This window comes from Strix aluco, chromosome 8 (assembly GCF_031877795.1).
Source record: "Strix aluco isolate bStrAlu1 chromosome 8, bStrAlu1.hap1, whole genome shotgun sequence".
In the NCBI taxonomy this organism is placed as follows: Eukaryota; Metazoa; Chordata; class Aves; order Strigiformes; family Strigidae; genus Strix; species Strix aluco.
Genome location: NC_133938.1, coordinates 598250 through 620174, shown reverse-complemented (window position 1 = coordinate 620174; position 21925 = coordinate 598250). Strand labels below are relative to the sequence as shown.

The 21925-nt window shown below is 41.6% G+C and overlaps 1 protein-coding gene across 4 annotated transcripts in view; it reads left to right on the top strand.

Annotated features, from left to right (window-relative positions):
* Nucleotides 1-2581: 2581 nt before the first annotated feature.
* TNNI3K (TNNI3 interacting kinase) overlaps nucleotides 2582-21925 on the top strand; it is an 85587-nt gene continuing 66243 nt past the window's right edge. For all 4 annotated transcript variants that reach the window (XM_074831737.1, XM_074831736.1, XM_074831735.1 and 1 more), the window contains exons 1-5: nucleotides 2582-2705; nucleotides 3340-3448; nucleotides 9006-9091; nucleotides 10634-10731; nucleotides 14260-14370. In XM_074831737.1, the coding sequence (XP_074687838.1) occupies nucleotides 2666-2705; nucleotides 3340-3448; nucleotides 9006-9091; nucleotides 10634-10731; nucleotides 14260-14370 (444 nt within the window). In that variant the 5' untranslated portion in view covers nucleotides 2582-2665. The remainder of the gene's footprint in view (nucleotides 2706-3339; nucleotides 3449-9005; nucleotides 9092-10633; nucleotides 10732-14259; nucleotides 14371-21925) is intronic.

Below are 21925 nucleotides of genomic sequence, written 5' to 3'. Positions count from 1 at the left end.
GGACGTTTAAAACCAGCGATGGGTGCCTGCCCTGCAGGCAGCACCCCGCCGGCTGGGGGAGCGGGGCAGAGCTGGCTCAGCCCCTCGCTGGGCGCTGGCAGCACCCCTTGCCTTTCCCCCAGGGATGGCGGGACCTGCGGCACCAAAGCCGGACAGAAAAGGGGCCTCCCCGGGGAGTTTGAGGCGATCCTGTGATTTTTACCCAAACTGGCAAACTTCCAGTTTGGACTGTTACCGCGCATCCAGGCCCCGGAGTGACAGCAGGCTGAAGCCAAGCCCCTCTGAAGTCCTGATGTGTGTGGAGCAGCCAAGTCACAGCCACAGCAGGTCCCCCAGCGGGGTCGGGGTGCTGCCGGCTCCCCCGCGGGCCCAGGGTCCCCCTCCAGAGCGGGCAGCGCTGCTGTCAGCCAGTGGCTCCATGGGGATGAGCCCGGTGAGGACAGAGGAGCAGGTGGGCATCAAGCCACAGGGTCCACCCTGGTGAGGCCAGGGGCTCAGAGGGAGACAGTTACATCCTTACAGCCTTGACCTAAGGGTTTCTTTCATAAATCTCAAAACTTTTACAAAAAAAGGACAATACTACTGGTTTTATTGTCGCTCCGGTGAAAACTGAAGTGCTTTTACCCAGATCACGTGACACAATGGTGGAAAAGCGAAAAATCAGAGCTGTGTCATCTCCTGCCCGTGACGCCGTAGGACAACGCACGGCCGTCGCAGAGTTACTGCTGCAGCCCGGGCTGCTGGGGGACAGTGCTGGCCCAAGGTGTCCCCGCAGGCCTGCTGGCCTCGGCACTCTGCCGGCCACGGGAGGTGGCCAAAACACTTGTGTGTGGCTGCACAACCACGGCTGCATTTTAGGTATTTGAAGAAAAACAAACATCACTCGGCTAATGAAGGCAGCGGGGCACTGCATTGCCGGCTCTTCCAGTTGCTTGGCAACGAGATGTGGAGGATCCCTCACCAGGCTGGTGGTGCCTTTTTGCAAATATTTGGTTGAATATCACAGGGCATGTTGTCAAAGCAGTTCAAAGTCTTCTGGAATGCATCCTTGGTTTTATGTGTATATCAGTGCAAATAAATGGGTGAGCTCGTGCTGTGTCAGGAACTACCACAGCAGCGCAAGTTTGTTTACAATGGGATGCAGCATGTTGAAGACTTTATATATCTGTGTTATATTTACATATCTTCGTGCCTGAAACCCTTAACTGAGGAAACTAAGAACAGAACAGCTGCTAAGGTCAATCAGCACACTTGAAATATATAAATATATATAATATTGTATAAATATACATGTGTATATAAACATACAAGTATATGTATACAAATAAAAAAATAAATAAAAGGAAGAAAAGGGACACATAAAGAAACCAGCATGAATCCCATAACTGGCTGGGACAATATGTGTCAAGTAGTTCCATCTGACAGAAAACGCAGGGAAATGGATATGAAAAGGGTAGACAATAAATGAGCAGATCTGTGCTAACCAGATTCCTGAGGAGATGCAGTTTGTGCAAGTGAAAAGCAGTGTTATTTTGCTATTAACCAATCTTTCACAGTTCTCAGGCACAGACTCTTACAGGAATGCACCTGTGCACACAGTCGAGATTAATTTTGCCACGGTTTGTTTGCATGTGTGTGCACACAGAGCCCAGTTTGCTCGGGTCACCCTTCCAGCTAGCCAGATCGTGGGGTTTTTACTACCTTACTGTGACACTGGGTCCGAGATCAAATGCCTACAAACGGGACAGATCAGACCGAGCGTAGGATTTAGTGACATATCTATGTAGATTCTGGACCTTGGCTGTCCTGTACATGGTCTGTGTGGAATATGCACAAAGCAGCATGATTGTGTCCTCATTCATTTCTGGACAAATTCCACCTAGAGCCGGAGCAGCAGCAAAATGACCACAAGCATCTCCTCCCTTCTCCATGAGCCCGCGGGTGGTGACAGCCGGGCCTCCTCCAGCTCTCGTCCATCACCAGCACGCTCTGGTCACTGGTTTAGGCAGTTTTAGTGTGAGGAGGGTGAATCTCTGCGTGGCGCTGGGTGTGCCTGCAGAGGAAATGCCCTGAGCTCCGGACAGCCGGCTCGTTGCCTGCCCTAATGCAGTGGGACTTCCTTAGAATAACAGCATGTACAAGTATTACCAAACTGCAAAAAGTCAGCACTCTGCTGCGGCACGGCTTGCACTCACTAAGGAAAACACCCAGACGCTCCAAAGCCGGCACCAACATTTTAACGTTACGGGTTGAGATCATCTCCGGCTTCTCCAAAGTGGGGACCCCCAGCACTCCTCGGGGATCCTGAAAGTATGCTCAGGATTCAGCTTCTTAAATTCCTTTTTCTCTATAAAATTGGTGTCAAGCTGCCAAATTACCCGCTTCCCACCAGTTTTAGGTATTCAACAGAATAAAGCAAATGTTTCTGTTGAAGCAGACAGTAGATTTTTAAGCAAGCTGATTAGCTACTTCTAGTATCTTTTTACGGTTGACAGCACAGACTGTTTTGCTCTGTGTCATTGTTGCATGACATTCCATTTGGCACAGGGTTTATTTTTAGCCAGAGACTATCAAAAGTATTTTTCAGTAGGACTGTCACTGCTCTTGAACAAGGAATCATATTACTCCAAGAACTTTGCTGAAACAAAGAAGATATATTGGACAAATGGGAAATTATAAATCTAGACCAACCCAAACTTGCACTGGTAATTAATGTTGCTTTTTTAAATGCAATATACCATACATGCATCTACAAGGAGCAAATGATATTTCAGGAAATAACTCATTGCTAATTTACTGGTGTGTTCAAGGATAGGGTATTGTATTGTTCCTGGCTTACAAGAAGAATGGCTTAACCCAAATCGCAGTCTCTAAAAGAAGACAAAAAGCTAGGAAACTAAATTTCTTTATGCAAATGTTTAAGATCATATTAACTTAGATTATTATCTTGATTTAACTCATACTTCATTAGAAAAACTTTTAAACTTCCAACCTTTTTATGCTGTGTCTCTATGCTAAGATTTAGGATATAAGAGCTACCAAAATGCAACATCAGGTTAAAGTTTTCTCTTGCTCAAGTTAAAAATATTTCTGATAAGGATTCATATGTATTGGCTGTCTATGAAATCAGTGTATATATGTCTATATTGGTTGCAGCAAGAATGGTTTAATAGCTGTAATATTTTAAACTTTCATACTTTAATATAAAACTATATGAAACAGTGTACGATTGGATGTTTAAGAAGCAAGTGCTTTGGTTACTGGGATATTATGGTTTGAGTTCCTGTTTTCTATAGGTTTTGAAGTGCTTTATGAATCAGGGGGTTTTTTTGTTGTTAGATGAATGGAAGAAGAAAGTGAGTGAATCATATGCTATAATCATAGAACGATTAGAAGATGACCTGCAAATCAAAGAAAAGGAGCTGGTGGAACTGAAGCATGTCTTTAGGTAAATATGCTGGAAATCTGTTTATTAATTTCTTTCAAACGAGTATTTGCTATTAAACAGTATTTTCAGTTTCAGGTGTTTTCTTATGGAAGGAGTTTCTCCCATATGGAATGCATGTTCTTTAATGTCTATTTTGGGGAATGTGTCATTACAGTTCTGGGCTAGAGTCCCACAGTATTGTACCAAAATTAGTGGCCATTAATTATTAATGCCAATATTTTACAACAAACACCTATATATTTTTGTAAATTAATTAGCTTTAATGGGACATCTGTGTTGTGTGTTTTTCGGTTTTGCTAATGTGTTTCTTCAGACAGGAATATTGCTGAGGAAACAAATTTTAAACAAACACAAAAGCAGATTATCTTCTGAAAGTGAATTTCAAATTCACGATTGTAATCACTTTCTCAGGACAGCACATGCTAACACCCAAGTCACCCAGCCAAGTAACATACTTACACGTTCAGTATCTGAAAACCTCAAATACAGAAAACACCCAGCACATTGACTGTGAATAAGTAAGGAAAATGATCAGGTAAATAATTTCAGACATCGAAACCACTTGAAAAAATAAGGGATTCTAATCAGAAATAAATCACAAGCTCAAAAAAGCCAAACTGGTGGTATGAATTATTCATCATGCTTCCTTTCTGCCAGCATAATTATCACTGTCTGAGCCTGTTAAATGAAAGACGACATTGGCCTTTCCCTGCAATGTGCTGGCCGCTTTGGCTCTGATCCAGGAAAGTACTCGGTACTTGCCTCATTTTAAGCCTGTTTAGTAGTAAAACTAATTATCTTAACAAATTGGAGCCTCAGTACTCTTTATTTTAGATAAGCAACACAGCTGAGTAAACGGTGAAAGTGCTTAATTCCTGCATTAGCCATAAGAATAAAGAAAAAATTATCTCCAAGGTTAGCAGCCCTTTGGCAGCTCAGCCCATCCATCTGTCTTACTGCCCCACCTAAGCCTCGACAGGATGTCAGCCGAACTCTCCGTCGCAGGGAAAGAGCACTGCCCTTTTCCACAGGAGTGGGAACTGATGATACCAGTTACATTGCATTGGAAAGACTGTTTTCTTTAGTCAGGCCTGGGAAATCAGCCAGTGATTTCATTTCCAAAAGCTGCCTTCATCCATGGGTAATGAAATCAGTCAGGTTTTGTGAGCATCTAAAATCCAGATATGGCCTGTGTAAAAAATCAGTCTTGACTATATGAGAAACTTTCCTGCAGCAGCAGTGGTTATTTTTGGAAGACCTCTCATCTCTGAGGTAGCAGAGGAATTAATAGGCTTTTTTCCCATTGTTAAAACAAACCCATTTATTTAAAAAATTTAGAACTGAGAAACCGGATCGTTAATGGAAGATAAGGCAAAGGAGGTAATTTGCCTGTTGGAAATGAAATAAGTAGCTGTTAAAGTCCCTGCTCTGAAAGGTTTGGAACATAAGCAGGACAAAAGTGACAAAGCCCAGCAGAAGAAAGACCTGTCAGCATCCCCATTTGTACTTAGGGAGTGCATTCACAGGGCACGGGGTTGTTGTCCAGTGCCATTGAAAAACCCAGTTCCAATAGTCAAAAGTAAATTTCTAAGTAGCGCCACACTGTCGCTTCCTGGGTAGAAGCTGTCCCTATTCTACTCCTGTATCTCTGAGCTATCACTGCAATACTTTACCGAAAAGAGCACCCTAAAATAAAAAGGAAGAATTTTGTTTCCCTAAAACATGCAATTAATTCTTAAGAAAGGAATTAGGAGGACAGGTAGCTAAAACTGAGCCCTGAGTGCAGTCATTTGAGCTAGTTTTCAGTTTCAGTGTAGCCCTTTTAATCGCTGCTTTTAGTATATAAAACTTTCCTTGAAATATTTTCCCAGAAAAACATTAAAATTTTGCCAGTTTACAAGAAGTCAAATCATATTAAAATTGAATGTCATTAAGAAAACAAACTGAAACTTTTTATTTTTGAAACTGGGAGAAGAGGAAAATTTAAGTATATAGCTAAAAAGGTAAAACCTGGGCTTTTAACCACACATTAAGCGCTAGGAATGTGAATTTTTAATGTAGTTCTAAAGACGAAAATTTAAGCAGGAGAAATGGCTTTAGAGCACGACAACAATCAGTGATTTTGAGACTTGCAGAATTCATCCTCCAACCAAAGCAGCCCACTCCACCACGCGGTCACCGCAGGGCATCGACGCGTGGGGTCGTGCGTCCACACGAACCCAACGTGTTACAGCAAAGACAAGGTAACTAAAGGACTTGTTCCCTAGAACCTGGGATTTATGTTTTCCCTCAATTGCCCCTGAAGGAAAACCTGAAGAACAGATGAGCCTTATATCACTATCATTAATCACACTATGTCAGAGAAGAATTGCACAAAGATAAAACACATTTGAAGAATGAGATTTTATTTTTACTGAGCAAAACATTTTCCACATTAGTAAAGTGGACGTGGTAGATGCAGGGCTGTCACCAAACAAAGGTAAATGTGACTGTAATGTGTGAAAAAAAGCAGTTTACGTTTAGGACATAAAAAAATGAGTTTCCTTCATACGTGAAACCCTTCTAAGGAATGCATATGAAAATCTAGACTGATGTAAGAATTAATCATCTCACTGAAGCAAAAGTTTTGGCAAAATAAATTCAGTATTTGCTTTTATAATTAAATGCCATGCTCTATTTTTATCAGGCCCATATCCTTTTTAAATCAGGCACTGTTGCTGAACATTATAGAACACTCAATACTGACAACAGGCAGTCAGAAGTTTCCATCAGAGTGGTCTTGCTGATAGAAAAAGTGTCTTCCAAAAAGCTATTTTTCATGAGAAAAAAATGGTCAAAATTTCTCACAAGGAAAATATTTAATTTTTACGTATTTAATACTTAATGACAATTTAATTTAATTTTAGTTTGAATCCTTAGATTATTGACTTACCAGCACAACCCTTGGTCCGTCTGTACCTCACGCTTTGTCCCGTGGGCGGCCGCTCCTGCGCGGGAGCCCCTCGGCCAGCCCGGTCCCTCGCGGTGGCAGGGTCACGGCGCTGGGTGCCTCGGCACCGAGGGGACCCGTCCGGGCTGCCCCCAGAGAGCAGCCTCAGCCCCAGACCCCACCGCCCAGCTCGCGGCGTGTCACTGGGCGACTCCGTAGCTCTCAAACCGCCCCGCTACTCTGGAAAATTAACCTCCACATTCTGGAAGTTAAAATTGTTTCTTTCAAAATAAAACCCAGGAAAATGTGGTGGTTTAGCATTTCCAAATTATTTCTGTCACACTTCATGAAAAAGAATATGAAAACATGGGGTTTATTCCTGGTTTAGAATGATAACACACATTGAACAAGCAGGATTTCTTTTAGGATAGACTTAACAGAAGCAAAGACAAGTCTCTGGCTTTGTCTGCATTTTAAATTCTATTTAAAGAATAAATTATTGAAATATTTATTGAAAGAAAAGGCCTAAGTGTCACCTTGCTTAGCAGGGGTCATCTTGCTAAAGGGAGCTTTGCAGAGGTTTATATTTTCAAAGGAGAGAGTAGTATTAAGACTTTATTTTTAACTGCCAACCTGTTAAATATGTTTAACAGTGCTACTCACTGTAGATACACAAATCTAAGTGTTCTGCTGAACCGTGATCATTGCTCTACTGATGCTGAATGGAAAAAAAACAAACTTCTATTGACAGACCAAAATCAGCATATTCCACAAAAATATTAATTGCTAAGTGTATTTAATTTTCAACAAATGTAATTACTTAGAATGTTTGACAGAGCAGTTACAAGTCAATCTGTGCTAAGGGAAAACAGAGACTTGAGGACAAAAGCTAAAATGGTCAAGTCTAGTGATCATTTAACGGTCTATAAGGAACAATAGAGGGATCGTTTTCCTTCACACTCTCCAGAGGTTTTCTTCACTGTTTAAAAAATTAATGCGACACTTCAGGCATTCTGAGTTTTTCAAGTAAAGCTATAATGCGTGTTTGGGCAGGATTTATAACCAGAGGTGGGTACAGCTCCAGCTGTGGGAGGTTACTGCTCTCATCATCTCATGGGCATTAACTATGGGAAATAAAGCTGTCCAGGCACATTCTCCACAAGCTTGTGCAAAGACACTCTTCATGTTTCTTTGTAAAACTAGAAGCATCTCTGGGTTGCTATTCCTTCCCTTTGCTGCCAGCTTTTCTAGCTTTATTTGATGAAGTACTTTATTTTTGAGCTTTGACAGGTGTTGTATGACAGGAAAAGGAAAATAGAAATTAATGAATTATAAAATTGCATAGGTGGTGACATTTTTATATATGGGGTTTTTTGTGCTAAAAAAGAACAGAGAATCAAATACAAATGCTGGATGTCTTTTTTTAATAAGACTTAGTATGGATCTTATTTAAGAGTTATTATATTAGAAATGTATTAATGATAATTAACTCATTTTAATTATTCATTTCATCCTTGCGTGGCCCAGGAAGCACTATGAAATCATTAAGCTATATAAAAATGTAACACTGTACCAAAAATGTGGGAGAAAATTGAACGTTAAATTGAGCTTCATGTTGTCAGCGTCACAATACATAAGTGACATTTAGTTGTTTGACAATCTGAAGTGCAAAAGTGCCTTTCCTTAGTAGGGTGTGAGTGCAAACTAATATTTTAATTGTTTATATCAAAATCAGAAATACTTGACTACAAGTTAATGGGACATGAAACTGAGGATCTGTAAGTTATTTTTAAATTCTATTTTAATACACCACGTTGCGGTGCAATAAACCCAACAGAAGAGCAGAGGTGTGACCCCACGCCAGCCTGCCGCCCGTCACAGGCTCCGTGTCCCTCCCGGAGCCCGAAGCAGCGGCCAGCGATGGGTGTTCTGAGAGAGCCCCGGGGGCCCGGCTGCGCCCCTGCCTCGCTCCAGCCGCCCCCTCCTGCCCCCTCACATCTCAGGCACCCACAGACCTTCTCAGGGCTTAGTCTGCCATTAGAACCACAAATCCTCTAACCGGTGCCAAATTTTTGTCTGAGCCCTGGTTACCTCCCTTCTGTGCATGTGCTTCCGTAATGTTTTCCTGTAAATGCTTCCATGTATTGATTGTGTACAGTGGCTCTATGATCCCATTTGGGGAGCATAAACTTACTTTCTGAAAGGCTCTTTCTGGTTATTCTTTTTACTTAGCTTGTTTGCCTCTAGTTCTGTGCACATCCTGCTCGTCATTTTAGAAAGAATACATAGATTTTTAAAACACTTCTTAGTTATTATTGCATCAATAAATTGTTTTTGTATGAATTATTTATGTTTCTAAAGAGTCTTTCCTCTTTTTTCTCTAGTTTAGCTGAATTTAGAATGTATATACTGTGACTGAACAGCAGGATTGTTCAGAAAATAATAAATCTGGACTACTCACTTGACATCAGTAAAGTATTTCTAGATTTACAGTGTGTAAACTGGGTATAAATTTAGCCCTGTCAGAAAAAAAGGTATACTGAGATTTCTCTTTTAATTTTTTTCTGAATGAAAGAAACTGTGCTAAAGGATGAAAACAGTAATCATCTGTAAAATCTCTTTTTTCAGCTCTGATGAAGCCTTCTGCAAAGTCAATTTAAATTACCGCACAGAAAATGGGCTCTCTCTTCTTCATTTATGTTCCATATGTGGGGGTATGTATTTGAAATTTGATGTTCTTTAAACATTTTATTTCCATGGCTCCTGATCTGTTCTGACTGATAACTGTCAGGAAGATGGTAATTTCCGGTGAATTTCTTTCTGCGTTGCCCCTGTTGACAGCTGGACAAGCAGCTGTAAGCGTTACGCTAAACTCTGTTGCCAAGGGGGTTGAATCAAGTCACACTGAACACCACTGTGCTGATGCTTCAGTCCAAGAAAAGTTTTGGTTGATAAAGTAGCATGTTTTACTATTTGCAGATGTTGATCTAATTCAGAATGACTTGCCATATGTATTAGTTAATCAATCCCTACTCATCACAGAGTATTGCTCCACATTTCTGTGTTCTGTACATGCTAGGGACTTCAGGATAGGGGCCCAGTTGTAGCAATACTTTGCCATACATACTATATCTATTTTTCTAGTATAATGAAAATACCTTTCTTTCACGGTGATTAAAAGAATAATTCAAACGCTTTGGTGAAAAATATCAGCTGATAGAATTTTTGCAGACAGCAAATCAGAGTACGAAAAGAGTGCAAGATGTCTTCTGAGATGTTCAGAAAAACACCCTAACGGTGGAATTTTCCACTCCGATTGCACTGTTGCTCTGGGGTCCACATAGTGAGTCATTAGTTCATGCACACACTTTGCACTTTTTATACAATTTTCAGCAGAAATTGGCTGAGAGGCAAAGAGAATTTTACCCTGAGGTTGCAGCTCTGCGAAGCACTTACTAATACCATCATACCTGAGCTGCTCAATCTTAGACACTATCTTGAAGGAGGACCTGATCCTGCACTGCTGAAAACCGAGTGGATCTTTACTCTTAATTTCAGAGAGTGCATGGTCATATCCAAAGGTGACATTGGTACCTGTCAACATTAGAGTGAGTGGTGGGATAGCTGAGAGGAAGTTTAAGAAAACATACAATGTTAATTAATTAGGGATGGTATGTGAACTCTCGAAGGAGGGAGAGAAGCTGTTAGATCCAACACTGTCCTTGATTACTGTCACAAGTATTCAGAAGGCAGATACATTTTTTATATCACCACTGTGCATCGGAAAGGTAGCAGTAGGGCTACTTGCCCATGCTGATGTTCGTTAGCCCCCCTCAAAACCACTGTCCTGTAAGAATGTTGGGTAGAGGGGGAGAGCAGTGCTTCAGTTCTGAATGGACAAAAAGGTTAGGTGTCTGAGAAACCAGAGATTCTGGAAGCATCTGCTCATTTCTGGAGTTCTTTGCATGGTCTGGGTGTTAAAAAAGGAGTTTGCATCTTTAGAATTTTAACAAATCCTAATTAAAGTGCCAACAATCAGTGAGCCAGTAGATGGCCAGATCTGCAGCTGTCCCAGCGGATAAGGAGATGGTGCCCAATTCCTTTTGGGGGTTTCACAAGATACATTTTATGACTTGTCCCAGGTCAGCAGATGAGCTACCTATTTCTTTTTGCTTTCAAACTCACACAGAAGTTTCCTACTTCATCTGCACATTCTTTTCTGTAAATTACTTTGTTTTCCAATTTTCATCCTAAAGGTAACAAGTCACATATTAGAACTCTTATGCTAAAAGGACTGCGCCCATCCAGATTAACCAGAAATGGATTTACAGCTCTGCACTTGGCAGCCTATAAGGTAAATTATTTCAAATAGAATTGATGAAAAGAAATCAGAACTGAGCAGCTTATTTGTCAGAATTATCTAGTTGAACTCCCTAGTTGCTACTTCTGGTGAAAATATAAATGTCACATTTACAGTGCGTAGGAAAATGGCCTATAAAAGCCCGTGCACAGGAAACCAGCATGTGCTTTTGCAGTGTCATCCATGAGGATATGATACTGCTTTGGAAATATTGATGAAATCGTGCAATGCAACTCAAGATAGAGGACTGTTCTTTTTATTACTGTAGCTATTAATAAAACAATCTCAAAGGATTTTATTTTACAATTTCTCTCTTTTTTGCTTCTTTTTTGTTGTTCCTCCTCAAGTTCCATATTCAGCTTCAATGTTAATTTTCTTCACTATTATATTTATCTTTTAAGACTCAACAATAACAGTAGCAAGGAATAAAGTGGACAAAGACAGCATCTTAGAAACTTAATCCATGCATAGACTAGCCCCAGGAGCACTTAGCTTTTAGAGGGAGCTCAGATCAAATGTAAGAGTTTATGCCACGAGGTCATAACAGCCTCTCCCCTGCAGAGCTCCCACGGCAGGTACCATCTGATCCACTGCATGTGCAAAGCCTGGGCAGGTTGAGTAGGTCGGCACCTCTGTGGAGTTCTTCCCTCTGTGGCAAGAGGACACAGACGTGGTCGATGGTCTTTAATGCCAACACCCAATTCCAAATGCAGCAGGAATTGTCACAGTCACAGTCCTTCTCCTCCAGAAGCTCCCCTCCGCAAGAGGAGACCATTTGCCTTTGATTAGGAAATAACCCACTGATTAGAGTATTTGTCCAGAGAGAAGACCAAAGTCTCTCTTGAGGAGAACTCAGACTGGTAGTGCCAGTCAGTGAGCTGTGGCTGTCCCGGGGCGAGCATGCAACCAGCGCTCCATGGAAAGGAACAGGGAGTGTGAGGATGGGGGGCGGGAAGGGGAAGCCTAACACGGGCCACGGGGCGCACAGTCATGAGCATTATTTGTGTGAGGAGGACAACAAACCCCCAGTGTAGCCATGGTTTAGCTATTGTGGGGGGAGTAGGAGTGGAAAGAAAGAAGAGCTGCAAGCAGCAGCTTGTGTAATTTTGTCTGAAGGCGGGAAGAAAGACCCTGCCCCATTCCCAGTGTTTGCTATGGACTAGCTAAGCCAACTCCTGGCTCCACAGCCTGGATTTCATCAGTCCCACCACCAGAACTCTGAACTTGCCCCAGGTGCGTTTAGAGAGTGGTCATTAAATCGGCTGAAGACTCAATCATAGAGCCAGAGGCCTAAAAGTTACAAGATGCTGGGGATGCTGGGGATGCCTTATGCTCTGCAGCTCCATGGCTTAACTCCGTGTGTTCGCACCGTGAGCCACCTTCCTCTGCTGGATATGATAATGAGGCCCTGGCACAGGCTGCCCAGGGAAGCTGTGGCTGCCCCCTACCTGGAAGGGTTCAAGGCCAGGTTGGACGGGGCTTTGGGCAACCTGGGCTAGTGGAAGGTGTCCCTGCCCGGGGCAGGGGGGTGCAACTAGAAGATCTCTAAGGTCCCTTTCAGCCCAAACCACTCTGTGATTCTGTGATTCTATAATACAAGCACTTTCTATATCTTACATTATGTCTTGGAATTCCTATGTTAGCTTAATTTTACAGCCACTGGTACCAATTATCCATGCAAGCTATAAAATGAGACAATAATCAAATCTTGTACATCATGGGATGAAGTGATAGTTTACAGCAACCATAAAAGAAACTTTCCCCCATGTGCCAATAATTAGCCAATTGCCTAGAAGAATTTGTCTGTCTTTATTTAATGTCAATCTCAGTAAATGGTTTCCAATTAATAATTTAGCTGGAAAAAAAAAATCCTTTGTCTAAAAAGAGCTTTATAACAGATTTCTAGGATGTTTTCATTACTTGGGAATAGTTCCGATTTTGCTATCAAATCTTGTTTTGTCTGTTTTCCCTGCACTGTAAAGTTAATAAATCTCTTGCATCCACTTAGGCACAGAACTATATCAGCAACTTATTTAATCATTCAGGTCATGTGATACAAGATCCAGTATCTTCAGGTTGCACAAAACTAAGCAAACTAGTGTGAATTTTGGGATGTAAAATAAGACGCAATATAACATTTCTCCCATAAGTGACATTTAAGACTTAAAGATTTACCATGAGTTACCCAGCGACAGATTTTGTTGCATTACAGTTCTTTCCAAATAAAATATAGAGGAGCCTAGAGATGCCTCAGAAACAATAAAACAATGTATATTGAGACAGGGCAGCTTCTTGTGAAATTCCTTGACATCTGTGTTCTGAGTTTTGTATGGCGTTTTATAAAACAGGACTAGGACAACAGGACTGAGTCACTAATTAGAACAGAACATTTCAAGGTAATTCAAACTCAGCCTGTCTTCCCAGGCTGCATAATATCCAATCCATTATGCAGCCAAATGCCATGTTTCAAGCTCTAAAACTATTTGATAGGAAGTGATATAAACTTTACTGTCCATTATTATCAAAGAGAAATTCCTAATATTTCCTGAAAATAGGAAAAACATTTCAGTATGAACAAATGTTTTGCTTTCACAGACATAATTTAACTGCTGCTTCTCTGCCACTGATTCATTCTTGCCCTTCTTTCATGTCTACTTTGAATAGGTGGAGAACAATGGGGAAGTCTGGAGCTTTTAGTATCTCTTTTGCCCTTGAGGTGTGCGCATTTCTTCTTAGGAAACAACAATGAACTGGGGAAGGCTCATCTCTGGGCTGGATGGTGATGGGAGGCAGATCCCCAAGAAGGGAAAATTATGCTAGCTCTAGCAGGTCCAGTTAGAACAAGTGGTGGTGACAAAGATGGCCTGCTTTCTCCTGCGAGTTCTGTCACTGCCCCCAAACCAACCATTTCACTTCTCTGGGTTTAATTTCACTATTTGTAAATTAGAACTTATTAATGGTCACGTTGCCTGGGCATTATGTGTTTCTCAAGGTTATTTATATTACTATCATTTGATAGTGCCCATTGCTGTTGTTATACCTGGAAGAAGTCAAGCAAAAATTGTGTGCCTGACAGGGAAGAAGTGAAATTATATGAAAAATAAGCACACAGTTCAGAATTTGGCACATGTGCTATCTATTCATCCTGGGAACTCCTCAGGTGCCCTCCTTCTGTGTTAGCTGCTGTAATGTTTTGACACACAGAACAGTCTCTGTGAGCACTTAATGTGTGAGCCTGGAGACTGAGAGATCTTTAAAGACATCATAAAATCAGAATAGAGACTTTTTTTAAAGATACAGGCTTTAGTATATCAACAGAGAGACTTCTGGTGCCCAGGACAAGTCTTCCCTCCACTCCTTTCCTTGCACTCTTGTGCTCCTGAGGTCACGGTCATGGTCACGGCCTTTTCTTGAAGCGCAGCAGTGTGATAGCTGGGCAGGCCCAGGCCTACACGCCTCTCTTTGCCTGCAGCTGTTAGGGCTGGCTCCCAGAAATAACATCTTTTAAATGCTGCCTTTTAGGACAACGCAGAGCTGTTAACAGCGCTGCTGCACGGCGGAGCTGACATTCAGCAGGTTGGGTACGGGGCTCTGACAGCCCTTCACATCGCCACCATCGCCGGCCATCACAAGGTACGATTCTCCTTCTCCCTGCAGAAAATTATATAAGTGAGGGGTAATATTAGCAGGTCATTTTATTTTAGACTGACGCCATTCAAAACAAAACTCGGAACTGGTTAAATACAGCTGAATTTTATTTAATTTTTTGTACATTTTGGGAAAACCACGTCTGTGCGTATATTTTTACATTGAACAAACATGTGCAAAGGACATAGATCTGTTTGTGCATCTCTCACCTTTACATAAACGTCTTTAAAGTCTTGGCATAAATGGCACTGTCCTAAATATGAGAAATGTTACCCAATAGATACGTGATGAAACACACTCCCTCAGACATGTCAGGCTTTCTGAAGCTGGATATGGAGTGAGGCTCCCAAATACTGTCCTCCTGAGTGTGAAGGAGTAAAGGAGTTTTACTCCCTCTTCTAGGTGTCACGGGCTCTGCTTCATAGCTCTGTGATTTCCACTTCAGAAAGGGACAGAGGGTCTCAGTTTAGAGCTGTTTTATACTTTGGATTAGTGCAGAGAAAACTGTTGTCAGGGTAAGTCTAGCATGAACCTCAAGCATCCATATTGATAAGTCTCCTGTGGTTGGAGACTTACCACTACGGGGAGCAGAGGAAGGAAGAGAGGGATGAGGTTCCCTAGATGCCTATAATCAGGCCCTTCCCTTTCTAGACATGCTGTCAGTCATGAATCTGTTTTCTTATCATTTACCACTTCAGTTCAGTCATTTCACACATCATCTCATTTCTGTCACCCTGGCAACAGCTCACTCAGCGTAATTTATTTATTTTTTTAATTTCGTAAAGTACTGGGTGTGCAAAATTACCTTGGTAATGAAGGGTTTATGACTGTAAACGTACTCATGAATTCAGGTACTTTGCTTTTTATCTCCTTTGGGTCCATTAAGCAAGCAAAGATTTTGTCCTCTGCTTTGAGTAAAAGTTTTAACTTATACAGAGTGCTGGATTAATTGATGGAGACAGAAACATCAGAATTCTTTAAAGAGAGATAATCAGCAAGAAACGCAAGAAAAAATAACCAAGTACAAAGAAGGAAATATAAGTTATATTAATACTTGCTTTTACGCTGTGAATCTAGTTGTGCATCTTAGACTTATAAATTCACTTCAAGTAGGAGAGTTTGGCTGGACGACTAGAAGGAAGCGTGTGTGCAGCTTCCAACAGAACCTGTGTGTATGCACATGGCAAGAGAGAAGAGACATCTTGGGAACTCCCAAGTCACAGCAGTCGCTGAGCTTACTGATGTAAAGAAAGCCATCTCTTCTGCTATGTTCTCAGTCACCCAACTTATGCACACACACAATTTACTATGCATATAGAAATAGTTACATAATTATATAGTCAAAGAGAGAAAAGACACTTCTTTTCAAACTGGCAGTTTTGTTGGATTTTTTTTTTTCTGTTGGAAATCTTTAGAAATTTTCTATACTATCTCAAGGATTCTGCTAACATTTAAATACCCGGTCTGAGAAACTATGAGGCTAGCCACTGCAGTTCAGCTGAGGAAAGGTAATACTTCTTAATTTATGCAGTTTAGATTTTCTTTAACGTAATGTTTCTGTTTAGTGTGAAGAAATTATCGGATCTCTGGGTCAGAACCAATACGCTAGATTTTCTATTTTATTTAGGCTTTCAAAGATGTTGATAGATCTCTACTGGAATTTGCAGTCAGGATTTTAATTTCCAGTTAATTACATATCTGAATTACTTTGAAGCTTTTGAAAATTGCACCAGGCACCCTTTGCAAATTTTTGCACTTAATACTTCTGAGTATTTCACCTTGTGCATTAACTGCACGTACACACAGGTAGCAGCAGTACCTAACAGCACAGTAGCCATCGCAGGGCTCTAAATTCTTTGCTCTGTGGACACTGATGCAAATAGTGATCCCATCAGCAAAGTAGTCACCAGCAGAACGAAGCCATTTGTTCAAAGAGAGCTCTGAACCGCTTCTACACCAGCACTTTCACAAGTGCAAGGCTCTGTACCTGCAGTGAATTTTCTGCTATAGCTTGGCTGCAGAAGGCTGACGAATTGTGAGAGTGAGGGAGGCAGAGGTTCACTGGAGCAACAGTCCCAGCGCAGGTTGGTGTAACGATTGCATGGCAAGACCCATGAGGGGGAGAAGTTGTGTCCATGGAAAGCTGCCCCCGTTTCTAATGGAAGTAGACGTTACACAGTTTCACCTCTTCGGGGCTATATATGTAGCCTGTATGTATATGACTGTGTATATGTGTGTGCATGGATGTATACTTTGTCTGCTGGGGACCCTTCCCAGGCTTGTGGGCCACCGGGGATACTGGTGAATTTAGCTTCACCTTGCAGCCTCCAAAACGGTTCCAAAATGATTTAAATCCAACAGGTGTGTTTGCACTTCTAGTTAAAGACAAGATGCGTAAAGGCACAGATGGTGACAACCCTGAGTTACCTGGAGAGTCTCTGTGTGGAAGGAGGTTAAGCTGAAGGAAGGTTAAAACAATTTACGGGTGGTCACACCAAGGAACTCAATTAAAAAGCTGTTAACCTTAGCGACTCCAACAGTGATCAGGGGACAAATCAACCCGCAGCATCTGTTGAAGCCGGCGCGAGGAAGCGCGTGGGCCGGGGCAGCTGACCCCCTCTGTTCTGAAGGCCGGCTCTCTGGGGGCAGGGACGGGCCCCTCGGTGCGTTGGCTCACAAGCGAGGCTGGGGGCGAGCAGGCAGTGGGGTGTTTGCGTCACAGCATTACATCCCTGAGCTCACGGGGCCCCGCTCATTCCCTTCGAGCGCACAGACAGCTCTTTATTGGAAAGCCTTCCTTGAGTATCCTACTGCTGAAAAACAGATGAGGAACCACCACATCGAATTGTTCCGCACAAGAGTTATAATGAGATATTAACCAGAGCCTTAACTCTTCAATGACCCTTTTCGCTTTTATGGACTATGTATTTAATGTTTCCTCTGTGGGAAATACAAAGTACTCTTCTCTGCATTGGGGTTTCAAGTAATTTTTAAAATGTCTGAGTCTTGCCCTGCAAATGCCAAAGGAAGGCCTGCTATTTGTCTCATGTCTTTAGCTTCTGCTGAGGTTACTGAAAAATAAGGGTGTTCAGAATCTGACAAGGATAAGACCATTAACTTGATAAGAAATAACTGATTGTGAGTGGTTTTGAAAAGCCCCTTATTTCTTCCTTGGGAATGATCAGATCTTTATCAGAAGTATTCTCCATAAATGGAGTGGGACTCTATATAAACTCACTTGGTTCATCTGTTGGTCTGGGCACTGAAGATTTACAGTCCAAGTGCAAGCTTTTCCTTTCATTCTTGATATAGCTTTGAAATTTGCAGTCAGCTTAGAAGCTCCTCTGCTAGATTCAGTAACTTATTTTGTCCAAAATTTCACTAATATTCATGGAAATATGGAATAATTTTTTCACACCCCCCCCCAAAAAAATAGAATAAATTTAAGAAAGAGAAAATAAATTTTTGCTCATCTTGCTAATTCCAATAAGATAAATAATTATTTATACCATTAAATAAATAAATAGCAGAGCTATACATACCAATCTATGCAACATAGTCTTTTACTGCAGAAGAAGACTGACTATATTTAAAAGAAAGATAGAGAGGACTGGGGAAAAAATTGCGTTGTTCCCCATTTCCCAGAAGAGTCAGGCTATGGCTGTCACTCCATCACCACACCTGAAACCACTAGTGATCGGTTCTCTGAAATGAGGTTACCGAAGGCCATCAGCGTCAGTGGGATGTTCCAACTCATTTGAGCCGGTGTGGTGTATAAATATTTCATGCGCTCTATGACTTAGCACCACCACCAAAACTATTCCGTTTGCTTATTTTATCTATTAATGGAAATATCAGTTCTCAACGGGAAGAATGAAAAATTGATGAAAAACTATAAAATAAGCTGATGACCATATTAAAAACATTGCCAAATAAGTTTAATAAATCTCTCATTAAGTGTGCTATTTTGAAAACATTAAATGTTTCCAGCCGAGGGTGGGTATTGCTAAATAAATAATGCATGTGCCTCATACACATTTATGTGTTGTCCAGTACTATCACGTTGGAAAACCAGTATCATTCCCTATTTCATTTTGTAAATTAAAGTTGCCATTCTGAGATACAACATCTGCGGATGTGTGAACTGGACTGAGGGTTGCAGGAGGATGAGCCAGTGCTACTTAATTTTTGCAATCTGCAAACCTGAGAATCTGAAGTGTGAATGTGTTTGTAGCAAGGACCTGTTGGGGAAGAGGGAGTTAGCCCCATCTTACAGATTTTCTACATTAATAAATCCCTTTTCATTTACAAGTCATGTGTTACATCAGCATGTTTGTCACCTCCTGTCTTCACAGGAATTTTACTGGTAATAGGAGAATATTCAAATGATTTAAGAAGCCTTGAAAAATTTAATTAAGTGAGCTTATTTAAGTGGTCCACAAAGTTCCCATTTTCTTCTTTCATTCCCTGCATTTTATGCTAGTGCTGCATCTTCCCAGCCCCTGTTTTACCTGACACCAATTTTTCAGACCTTTTCAGAATCATTCTAGAACCAGGAATGCAGAAATGGTATTCACACAGCATCAATACACGTGACTACACATGCTGCAAGGTAATGGGGAATCGAAAATCCTCAGAATTTGCCTCTCCCTGAGGATCCTACCAGTGATGAAGAGGACTGGAACTCGCGAGTTCTGAATTCAGTAGCTATTTCTAACAGCTACCAGCAAACTGTCCAGCTGAATGAAGCGAAGGAAGCCTTTTACAGCCCACGGCGGGAGTACGAGGTGTTTGGCAAGAACAAGTGACAAAGCATTGAGCTGCAGCTCAGTGGAGGAGCTCACACTACCCTGGTGATGCTAACTTGTCTGAAAACAGTGACAAACTCTGGCCACACTTTCTCCAACTGTGCTTTGTGCCAAGAATGTCCTGTGCATCAAATTGATGCATGACCCACTTTTAAGCTAGAAGTCAAAGTAAATGTGACATTTTGAAATTATAGTATTGTTAAATTTCCAGGGAGCTCTTTGCCCAGAACAGTTATCTTTTAGTAATATTGCACAAAAACATTCAAAATATTCTGAGTCTAGCATCTCCCAAGACCGGCAAAATATTAAAAAAAAAAATCCCATTCTTTGGCTGCCCTGTAGCAAAAGCAATCCTGGGGGGAGCATTATATTGCAAGACACCAGTACCTGCATCGTTCATTAATGATATGTCTGTGCCCTGTGTTTCGTCTGATTGGAACAGATAAGATAAAATAACGTGCAAAAGCTTATTGCTGGTCTGATGTCTGTCCTCGTGTCTTACAGAAGAGCATATATTAAATATTTCAGTGGACTTTTTCCTAAGACAATCCATTGTACGTTCATCAACAAGTTGTATTTCAAACATTCAGAACCCCTTTTAGCAGTTTCTTAATTCAGTCTGATAAAGTTTGTTCTAAAATTCTTACAGATACGCAGAGAGTTAGGAGTTGTAATAATTTAATGCAAAAACACTTCGCAGGACATGACTGATCATATCTACATTTGCTAAATTGGAGGGAATTAGGCAAATGCTTTCCACTGATCATATTTTTATTTTAACATCTTAATTAATAAAGGAACTCTGAAAATCATGATAGGTTTTTTTAGATATTTCAGTGCAAGGCTCTACAGAGGCTAGCACTGGTGCAAAGGCCTTAATTGCTGAAGTTGTCTTCTCATTTAAATTTTACCTGCCAAAAAGTCAATAATCATTAATCTTATTTCCTTAGAGGATTTCTTATATCTTGCCCTTGTCCAAAAGACAAAGTCCTTATGTAGTCTCTCTCATGTTTTATTTTGTTGACTCCTTCTAACCTCCAGAGTAGCTTAATTAGTTGTCTTTGAAGTGAACATAATTGACTTGAATGTTCAAAAAGCTTCTGAACAAACCTTTCATAAGAGAATTTTGAGAAAAATTACAAAGTAAGAGTATTGTTCAAAGTGTTCAAAGTATTGTTTTGAATTAAAAATTCATTATGTGGGGAAAAGGGGAGCAGCTGTTTCCCTCCTTCTCCTGCCTGTGCCCCTGGCCCGGGGAGCCGCCGGCCACTTTTGGGGCCTGGCTGGGGTTTGTCCTTGTTGAGCTTTATACGGGTCACCTTGGTCCCTTCCTCCAGCCCCTCTGGGCCCCTCTGGATGGTGGCCCCCCCCCAGGGGTACCGAGGATATAACTCCATGTCCCCTGCTGATGCGACGAGAGCACACTCCAGTCTGGCATCATCCAGACTGTAAGATCTCAACCTCGCTACAAGAATATTTGGGAGACAGTGTTGAAGTCCATGCTGAAGTCAAAGTAAAAGGCATCCACTGTTCTGCCCTCACCCAGAAATCCAGTCATTCGAGCACCGAGGACAAGCAGGTTGGTGAGTCAAGGCGTCCCTGGGCAGAGCCGTGCTGACGGTACCCAGTCACAGCAGGCACTGGGAGCTGCGCTCTCTGCAGCTCGAGAGCTTCCCCCAGGCCACCAGCTGCATCTGCAGTCATAGTGTGTCTCCTGAGGATCAAAAAATTTTTTTGGTCTTCCTATAAGAAGGTAAAGCTCTTTTTGCATCAGAAATTTTCCCCATACATTCTGGAGTGGTTTTATCCTTACGCATCACTCCAGCATATCCACCTACTTGTAATGCCTATGACAACTATTTCAGTGCTTTCTAAGATTCCTTTCTTCTTTTTTGGAAAGCTGGTTTGTCTGTGAAACTATCAAGATTGTCTCTGTACCCCTCTCATCATTTACAGTTGAGAGGAGTTGGCTTAATATGACTCACAGAATTCTTTTTATCAGGAGATCACAAAGTAGCTAGCATGATTGCCGATTCTACAGCCTGGAAAAGTGTGTCAAAAATCCTCTAGTTTTGTGTTTATCATCAGAGGTGGATCCACACTGCTAGAGATTAAGGAGAATGGGAGTTGTGGTCACATCCCTGAGTGTGCTATATCCTCACAGTTGTATGCCTAAATTAAAACCAGACTGATCCAAAGAAGTTTCAACCACACTCATATAAAAGCTACAGGTACAAACATCTCTTTTCAGAGCCAACAACTTCAGTTTTATGATAGTAGCTTGCTGAAAGATGTCCAGGATGAATCACTCAAAAGCCACCAAGCCAGTAAATCACAGACTAACTGGCTCTGTGTTCCCCACCTCTGGTCCACCAAGCTACTAGTATCCCGCAAACTGTCTGGACAGGGGATGCATGATGGAGGGAGTAACTGAGCGTGTTCTTTATTTACTACCTGAACACATTAGCACTCATCCAGTAGATGCATGGGGTAAGGCTGTTACAGAGCTGTTCTTCAGCTGACATAACTGTAGGCAGCTTCTCTAAAGATCTCAGGGTATCTTTCATAATTTTTTTTTAATGGAGTCAACCTCTTCTTTGAGATCCATGGCAAAAGGATGCACAGCAAAAGGATGTCAACACACATGAGATTTAGCAAGTGAAATTCTGACTGTATGTAAAGGGGGCGAGGGGATCACAATGAGAGTGGTGCACCACTGAAAGGTTTCAGAG